This window comes from Entelurus aequoreus, linkage group LG17, assembly GCF_033978785.1.
Source record: "Entelurus aequoreus isolate RoL-2023_Sb linkage group LG17, RoL_Eaeq_v1.1, whole genome shotgun sequence".
Lineage (NCBI taxonomy): Eukaryota > Metazoa > Chordata > Actinopteri > Syngnathiformes > Syngnathidae > Entelurus > Entelurus aequoreus.
The window spans coordinates 23,301,229-23,311,228 of record NC_084747.1 but is presented as its reverse complement, the minus strand read 5'-3'; the positions used below and the strand labels follow the sequence as shown (position 1 = coordinate 23,311,228).

At 36.1% G+C, this 10,000-nt stretch overlaps 1 protein-coding gene across 4 annotated transcripts in view; it reads left to right on the top strand.

Annotated features, from left to right (window-relative positions):
• Positions 1-2,083: 2,083 nt before the first annotated feature.
• The window catches only part of si:dkey-220o5.5 (actin filament-associated protein 1-like 2), a 22,846-nt gene continuing 14,929 nt past the window's right edge, over positions 2,084-10,000 (top strand). For all 4 annotated transcript variants that reach the window (XM_062025310.1, XM_062025309.1, XM_062025311.1 and 1 more), the window contains exons 1-3: positions 2,084-2,180; positions 5,508-5,642; positions 8,995-9,069. In XM_062025310.1, the coding sequence (XP_061881294.1) occupies positions 2,165-2,180; positions 5,508-5,642; positions 8,995-9,069 (226 nt within the window). In that variant the 5' untranslated portion in view covers positions 2,084-2,164. The remainder of the gene's footprint in view (positions 2,181-5,507; positions 5,643-8,994; positions 9,070-10,000) is intronic.

Sequence of the window (10,000 nt, the reverse complement as noted above, 5' to 3'; positions counted from 1 at the left end):
TGTATTGCGTGTTTTTTTGTTTTTTTGTTGTTTTTGTATTTATTTAAAATGTTGGAGATGTGAAATTTGGAGATTTTGAATAAATTGTGTAAAAAAAATCAAATACAATTTTTTAAAAAGTTGTATTGCGTGTTTTTTTTGTTTTTTGTTTTTTTTATTTAAAATGTCGGAGATGTGAATGCTGGAGATGTTGAATAAGTTGTAAAAAAAATTTAAAAAATTAAAATTGTATTGTGTGTTTTTTGTGTTTTTTATTTTATTTTATTTTTTTATTTAAAATGTTGGAGATGTTGAATAACTTGTAAAAATAAATAAATACATAAATAAAAGTTGTAGTGCGTGTTTTTGTTGTTGTTGTTTTTAATTTTTTAATTTAAAATGTTGGAGATGTTGAATAAGTTGTAAAAAAATTTAAAAAATAAAAAATAAATAAGTAAAAGTTGTATTACGTGTTTTTTGTTTTGTTTTTGTATTTATTTAAAATGTTGAAGATGTGAAATTTGGAGATTTTGAATAAATTGTGTAAAAAAAAATCAAATACATTTTTTAAAAAAGTTGTATTGTGTGTTTTTTTTGTTTTTTTTGTTTTTTGTTTTTTTTATTTAAAATGTCGGAGATGTGAATGTTGGAGATGTTGAATAAGTTGTAAAAAAATTTAAAAAAATAAAAGTTGTATTGTGTGTTTTTTGTGTGTGTTTTTTTAATTTTATTTTTTTATTTAAAATGTTGGAGATGTTGAATAAGTTGTAAAAATAAATAAATAAATACATGAATAAATAAAAGTTGTATTGCGTGTTTTTGTTGTTGTTGTTTTTATTTTTTTAATTTAAAATGTTGGAGATGTTGAATAAGTTGTAAAAAAAAAATTAAAAATAAAAAATAAATAAAAAAAAGTTGTATTGCGTGTTTTTTTGTTGTTTTTGTATTTATTTAAAATGTTGGAGATGTGAAATTTGGAGATTTTGAATAAATTGTGTAAAAAAAAATCAAATGCATTTTTAAAAAAAGTTGTATTGCGTGTTTTTTTTGTTTTTTTTGTTTTTTGTTTTTTTTATTTAAAATGTCGGAGATGTGAATGTTGGAGATGTTGAATAAATTGTAAAAAAAATAAAAAAAATAAAAGTTGTATTGTGTGTTTTTTGTGTGTTTTTATTTTTATTTTATTTTTTTATTTAAAATGTTGGAGATGTTGAATAAGTTGTAAAAATAAATAAATAAATACATAAATAAATAAAAGTTGTATTGCGTGTTTTTGTTGTTGTTGTTTTTAATTTTTTAATTTAAAATGTTGGAGATGTTGAATAAGTTGTAAAAAAAATAAAATAAAAAATAAAAGTTGTATTGTGTGTTTTTTTGTTTGTTTGTTTTTATTTAAAATGTTGGAGATGTTGAATAAGTTGTAAAAAAAAATAAAAAATTAAAAGTTTGTATTACTGTTTTTGTTGTTGTTGTTGTTTTTCCCCCCAAAAAAACTTATTTCAACAACAACAACACCATGATACTAAAGTTTACATACAAAAAACGCCAACGTCGGTCACATTATGAACATGAAAAGGACATTTTAAAAATGTGGATATGAAATATAACTTCACTAAAGTTTCAGACAATAATCCCAAACAAAACTTCTGTCAAAAGAAAAAGAAAGAGGAAAAAAATAACATGTGAGATTTAAGAACAAAAGAAAAGACTATATTGTTTTTATATTTTATTTATGTATATTTATGTTTTACAATGTCGGAAGTTTTCATGGCCTTTTTATAAAATGTGTTTTATTTCAGAATAAAACAAAAGTGAGTGAGTATGGAATGTTCTAGTAGACATCAACAGCGTTTTCTGAGTCTTTATTAAAAGTACTTTCTAGAAACAGGACAAGTTCTTCTTTGAACCGGAAGTTGTGTTGTTGTTGTTGTTGTTGTTGTTGTCTGCTCGCGAGATTGTTTGGCAAACGATAAGTGGGCGTGGCTGCCGTGTGGTCATTGTTTTTAATTGGTCGATGGGAGAGGCCCCTTCTAGAACCCGGAAGTAAAGTTGCATTGCGTGTGTGTGCGTGTCTCCTCCCTGGTCGTGACGTCACCGCCCCCTGGCCCCGCCCCCTCCGAGTAAGCGCGCCTCATCAGCGAAGAGACTTTTAGTTGCAGCCATGAGCGTCACGTGGTGACACAAGATGGACAAACAGAAAGGTACTGTGCTCACTTCACTTACCACAACTAACACTTGACTTACCACAACTTACACTTCACTTACCACAACTAACACTTCACTTACCACAACTAACACTTCACTTACCACAACTAACACTTGACTTAACACAACTAACACTTGACTTACCACAACTAACACTTGACTTACCACAACTAACACTTCACTTACCACAACTAACACTTGACTTACCACAACTAACACTTCACTTACCACAACTAACACTTGACTTACCACAACTAACACTTGACTTACCACAACTAACACTTCACTTACCACAACTAAAACTACTACTAACACTTGACTTACCACAACTAAAACTACTACTAACACTTGACTTACCAGAACTACAACTACTACTAACACTTGACTTACCACACCTAAAACTACTACTAACTCTTGACTTACCAGAACTACAACTACTACTAACACTTGACTTACCACAACTAAAACTACTACTAACACTTGACATACCACACCTAAAACTACTACTAACACTTGACTTACCACAACTAAAACTACTACTAACACTTGACTTACCACACCTAAAACTACTACTAACACTTGACTTACCACAACTAAAACTACTACTAACACTTTACTTACCACAACTAAAACTACTACTAACTCTTGACTTACCACACCTAAAACTACTACTAACACTTGACTTACCAGAACTAAAACTATTACTAACACTTGACTTACCACAACTACAACTATTACTAACTCTTGACTTACCAGAACTACAACTACTACTAACACTTGACTTACCACAACTAAAACTACTACTAACTCTTGACTTACCACAACTACAACTACTACTAACACTTGACTTACCACAACTAAAACTACTACTAACACTTGACTTACCACAACTAAAACTACTACTAACACTTGACTTACCACACCTAAAACTACTACTAACACCTTTTGTTGGGTAGCAATCACCGCAGTGTGGGCGGGGCTTAGTGTGTTGATTGGCAGACAGAGGATGCTGAAAGGCAGTTTAATGTCTGCCTATTTTGTGTTTGCTAACACGTGAAATTTTGCTGAAAACTTCATTGCAGAAAACTTTGTAAAACATTTTCTTGCTGTGTTTGAAAATGTAGTTCCGTCGGTAAAAATGCAGAGTAAAAAAAATGTAGTTTGTTAAAATTCTTGGTGTAAAAATTCATCCTCTAAAATCAGTTTCAATTGCGTGCATAAATATTAGTTGCTTTAAAGTCAACATCCATTTGTGGTCAGTTCAAACTGAAGTAATGGATCTTGTCTCACAAGCAGCCAATGAGTGATTGGCAGTCATGTGACCCGGGTCTCGTGACCGCAAACTTTTTGAGTTTTAAAGCAACTAATGTTTCTGCACTATTTTTTTTTTTTTTTTACTTAATTATTTTACACTTAATCTTTTTTTTTACACTGAATTGTGTACACTACATTTTTTACACCGAATATTTACACAATTAATTGTTTTAAACAGAATTGTTTAAAAAACAATTTTTATACAATTTTTATACACTGATTTTTTTTCACAATTATTTTTTGACACTGAATTTGGATTTACACATTTTTTACACCAAATTTTTTCCCACTGCATTTTTATACACTGAATTATTTTCACTAAACTTTTTACTCTGAATTTTTAAACACTGATTTTTTTCACTCTTATTTTTTTAAACACTGAATTTTTTTCACATTTAATTTTTTTACACTGAATTTATATACAATGATTTTTTTCACACCTGATTATTTCACACTGATTTTTTACACTACATTTTTTATATCACGTTTTTTTACACACAAAATATTTATTTACTTTTTTTTTTACACTATTTTTCCCACAATTTTTGTACACTGAATTCTTTTCCACATTTCATTCTTTTACACTGGATTTTTACACACTGAATGTTTTAACACTAAATTATCTTACACTCATTTTTTACACTGAATTTTTAAACACTGAAATTTTAAACACTGAATTTTTTTCACTATTAATTTTTTACACTGAATTTTTATACCCAAATTTTTTTCACATTTAATTTTTTTACACAGATTTTTTCACAACGACTTTTTATTCACTAATGTTTTTACACTGAATTTTTATTCACTGAATTTTTTCACATTTAATTTTTTTTACACTGAATTTTTATTCACTATTTTTCTTATTCTGAATTTTTTTTCGCACTTCATTTTTTTACACTCAATTACTTTACACTGAATTTTTGTACAATTCATTCTTTCCACATTTAATTATTTGACACTGAATTTTTATGCACTGATTTTTTTTTCCACACCTAATTATTTGACACTGAATTTTAATACAATACAATTTTTCCACATTTCATTATTTGACGCTGAGTTTTACACACTGAATGATTGGAACAAACATGTTGCTCACAAATGTTTACTCAATAAAGTTGTCAGCATAATTTGGTGTAAAAAATGTGGTTGCATAAAAAAGAATCTTTCATCATAAAGACATGAATGACCTCCATGAAGGTCCTCCTGAAAAGGTCTGGACTTGTCTTCTGAGGGTCTGAGAAGACTTCTAGGAGGTTCTGCTGCTGCTTTAACCCTGAAGGAGGTTTTTGAAAGGCTGGCTTAGAACGTTCTAGAAGGCTTGGAGACCACTTGTTGAACTCAGTGCTGGAATCAAACCAGCAACCTTTTGGCTGCCAGGCAGCAGTGAAGTCCGGTCTACTTTTTTGTAGGTTTCTTCTCAAATGACTGCAGTTTATTATTCTAAATAAACATAATGAGGGGCGGGGCTTGATGCAAAGTTAGGAGAGAGCAATACAAACACTTCTTTTTCTTCTTGACTATTTTTAACAAAGGATGAAAGAAAGCTACTCCACAGCATACGACGCGCACACACACACACACACACTTACGCTCACACACACACACACACACTTACGCTCACACACACACACACACACTCACAAGCACACACACACACACACTCACAAGCACACGCACATACACACACACACACACACAAGCACAGCACAGAGGAGGATTCCCATAATTTGAGGCTTTGGTTTTCATGGTAAAACATCTGAAATCTTACACACACTCTCTCACACACACTCTAACACACACACTCTAACACACACTTACACACACTTACACACACACACACACACATTGTTGGTCCAGTTGTTGTCGTGTGATTCAGACATAAATGTGTGTATGTTGCAGCAGCAAAGCCCCAAACAGGAAGTGATGTTCAGATAAGTGTGTGTGTGTGTGTGTGTGTGTGTGTGTGTGTGTGTGTGTGTGTGTGTGTGTGTGTGTGTGTGTGTGTCCAGTGTTGTCCAAGCTGATGTGGGACCTGCAGGTCTTCCTGTCAGTGCTGGACTCTGAGAACCTGAGCTACATGGCCCAGGTCCAGAAGAAGTCCATCTCACAACTGCTGTCAGCCCTGCAGACTCAAGACACCACAGGTACACACACACACACACACACACACACACACACACACACACACACACACACACACACACACACACACACACACACACACACACACACACACACACACACACACACACACACACACCTAGCTAGCTACTTCACACTGACCGTCTCACTGACCCACTGACTGTCTGGCTGTCTGTCTGACTGTCTGACTGTCTTCTTGTGTTCTCGTCTGACTGTCTGACTGTCTTCTTGTCTGACTGTCTTCTTGTCTGACTGTCTTCTCGTCTGACTGACACACTTCTTGTCTGACTGTCTTCTTGTCTGTCTGACTGTCTGACTGACACACTTCTTGTCTGACTGACACACTTCTTGTCTGACTGTCTTCTTGTCTGACTGTCTTCTCGTCTGACTGACACACTTCTTGTCTGACTGTCTTCTTGTCTGACTGTCTTCTCGTCTGACTGACACACTTCTTGTCTGACTGTCTTCTTGTCTGACTGTCTTCTTGTCTGACGGTCTTCTCTTCTGACTGACACACTTCTTGTCTGACTGTCTTCTTGTCTGTCTGACTGTCTTCTTGTCTGACTGTCTTCTTGTCTGACTGTCTTCTTGTGTTCTCGTCTGACTGACACACTTTTTGTCTTCTTGTCTGACTGTCTGACTGTCTTCTTGTCCGACTTTCTGACTGTCTTCTTGTCTGACTGTCTTCTCGTCTGACTGTCTTCTCGTCTGACTGTCTTCTTGTCCGACTTTCTGACTGTCTTCTTGTCTGACTGTCTTCTCGTCTGACTGTCTTCTCGTCTGACTGTCTTCTCGTCTGACTGTCTTCTCGTCTGACTGTCTTCTTGTCTGACTGTCTTCTTGTCTGACTGTCTTCTTGTGTTCTCGTCTGACTGACACACTTCTTGTCTGACTGTCTTCTTGTCTGACTGTCTTCTTGTCTGACTGTCTTCTTGTGTTCTCGTCTGACTGACACACTTTTTGTCTTCTTGTCTGACTGTCTTCTTGTCCGACTTTCTGACTGTCTTCTTGTCTGACTGACTTCTTGTCTGACTGTCTTCTCGTCTGACTGTCTTCTTGTCTGAATGTCTTCTTGTCTGACTGTCTTCTTGTCTGACTGTCTTCTCGTCTTCTTGTCTTCTTGTCTGACTGTCTTCTTGTCTGACTGTCTTCTTGTCTGACTGTCTTCTCGTCTGACTGTCTTCTTGTCTGAATGTCTTCTTGTCTGACTGTCTTCTTGTCTGACTGTCTTCTTGTCTGACTGTCTTCTCGTCTGACTGTCTTTTTGTCTGACTGTCTTCTTGTCTGACTGTCTTCTTGTGTTCTCGTCAGACAAGAAGTGTGTCAGTCAGACTGTCTGACTGTCTTCTTGTCTGACTGTCTTCTTGTCTGACTGTCTTCTTGTCTGACTGTCTTCTTGTCTGACTGTCTTCTTGTGTTCTCGTCTGACTGACACACTTCTTGTCTGACTGTCTGACTGTCTTCTTGTCTGACTGTCTTCTTGTGTTCTCGTCTGACTGACACACTTTTTGTCTTCTTGTCTGACTCTGACTGTCTTCTTGTACGACTGTCTGACTGTCTTCTTGTCTGACTGTCTTCTCGTCTGACTGACACACTTCTTGTCTGTCTTCTTGTCTGACTGTCTTCTTGTCTGACTGTCTTCTTGTGTTCTCGTCTGACTGACACACTTTTTGTCTTCTTGTCTGACTGTCTTCTTGTCTGACTGTCTTCTCGTCTGACTGACACACTTCATGTCTGACTGTCTTCTTGTCTGACTGTCTTCTCGTCTGACTGTCTTCTTGTCTGACTGACACACTTCTTGTCTGACTGTCTTCTTGTCTGACTGTCTTCTTGTCTTCTTGTCTGACTGTCTTCTTGTGTTCTCGTCTGACTGACACACTTTTTGTCTTCTTGTCTGACTGTCTTCTTGTCCGACTGTCTTCTCGTCTGACTGACACACTTCTTGTCTTCTTGTCTGACTGTCTTCTTGTCTGACTGTCTTCTTGTCTGACTGTCTTCTTGTGTTCTCGTCTGACTGACATACTTCTTGTCTTCTTGTCTGATTGTCTTCTTGTCTGACTGTCTTCTTGTCTGACTGTCTTCTTGTGTTCTCGTCTGACTGACACACTTCTTGTCTTCTTGTCTGACTGTCTTCTTGTGTTCTCGTCTGACTGACACACTTTTTGTCTTCTTGTCTGACTGTCTTCTTGTCTGACTGTCTTCTCGTCTGACTGTCTTCTCGTCTGACTGACACACTTCTTGTCTTCTTGTTTGACTGTCTTCTTGTCTGACTGTCTTCTTGTCTGACTGTCTTCTTGTGTTCTCGTCTGACTGACACACTTCTTGTCTGACTGTCTGACTGTCTTCTTGTGTTCTCGTCTGACTGACACACTTCTTGTCTGACTGTCTTCTTGTCTGACTGACATGTTTGTTGTCTTTTTGTCTGACTGACATATTTCTTGTCTTCTTGTCTGACTGACATCTTTCTTGTCTTGTTGTCTGACTGACATCTTTGTTGTCTTCTTGTCTTGTTGTCTGACTGACATCTTTGTTGTCTTTTTGTCTGACTGACATGTTTGTTGTCTTCTTGTCTTGTTGTCTTGTTGTGTGACTGACATGTTTGTTGTCTTGTTGTCTTGTTGTGTGACTGACATGCTTGTTGTCTTCTTGTATTCTTGTCTTCTTGTTTGACTGACACACTTCTTGTCTTCTTGTCTGACTGACATGTTTGTTGTCTTCTTGTCTTGTTGTCTTGTCTGACTGACATCTTTCTTGTCTTCTTGTTTTCTTGTCTTGTTGTCTTGTCTGACTGACATCTTTCTTGTCTTCTTGTTTTCTTGTCTGACTGTCTTCTTGTCTTGTTGTCTGACTGACATCTTGGTTGTCTTCTTGTCTGACTGACATGTTTGTTGTCTTCTTGTCTTGTTGTCTTCTTGTGTGACTGACATGTTTGTTGTCTTCTTGTCTTGTTGTGTGACTGACATTCTTGTTGTCTTCTTGTATTCTTGTCTTCTTGTCTGACTGACACACTTCTTGTCTTCTTGTCTGACTGACATGTTTGTTGTCTTCTTGTCTTGTTGTCTTCTTGTCTGACTGTCTGACTGTTTTCTTGTCTTCTTGTCTTCTTGTCTGACTGACATCTTTCTTGTCTTCTTGTCTGTCTGTCTGACTGTCTTCTTGTGTGACTGACATGCTTGTTGTCTTGTTGTGTGACTGACATGCTTGTTGTCTTGTTGTGTGACTGACATGCTTGTTGTCTTGTTGTGTGACTGACATGCTTGTTGTCTTGTTGTGTGACTGACATGCTTGTTGTCTTGTTGTGTGACTGACATGCTTGTTGTCTTGTTGTGTGACTGACATGCTTGTTGTCTCCAGCGGAGGACGCAGAGTACGTCATCATGAGCTGTCCGTCCTCGTCTCCTAGCAACCAGGCAGACGTGCCGCAGACAGGTGACGCTAACGTCCGCCTGTTATTCTGTCTGTGTGTGTGTAATCAGATTGACGTGTCCGTGCACTTATTTGTGTGTGTGTATCTCAATCTGTGTGTGTGTAATCAGATTGACGTGTCCGTGCACTAATTTGTGTGTGTGTATCTCAATCTGTGTGTGCGTGTAATCAGATTGACGTGTCCGTGCACTAATGTGTGTAATCAGATCCGACTGTGTGTGTGTGTTTTAAATTGTGTGTCCGTAGTTATATTTGTGTGTAACAAATATGAAAATATGGACAGATGTTTTTTTACAAACACAAATCGAAATACGGACACACAAATTAAAACACGCATTGGCAGATCTGATTACACACACACACACACACACCCATGCACACAAACACACACACACACATACACACACACACACACACACATATACACACACACATATACACACACACACACATACATATCAAAATATGGACGGACAGATAATTATTTTTTTTTACACACACACAAATCATAACACCTTAAGGCTGGTTAGACTTACAAATTTAAATACAACTACACAAAATAAAACACGCACATGCGGATCTGATTACACACACAAATCTTTTTTTACACACACAAATCGAAATAGGGGCACACAAATTAAGACATGCACACACTGATCTGAATACACACTCACAGATCTTTTTTTACACACACAAATCGAAATACATACACACAAATTAAAACACGCAGTGGCAGACCTGATTACACACACACACATACAGATCGAAATATGGACGCACAGAACATTTTTACACACACACAAATCAAAACACGCATAGGCTGGTTAGACTCACACACAAATTTAAATACAAACGCACAAATTAAAACACACACATGTGGATCTGATTACACACACACAGAACTTTTTTTACACACACAAATCGAAATACGGGC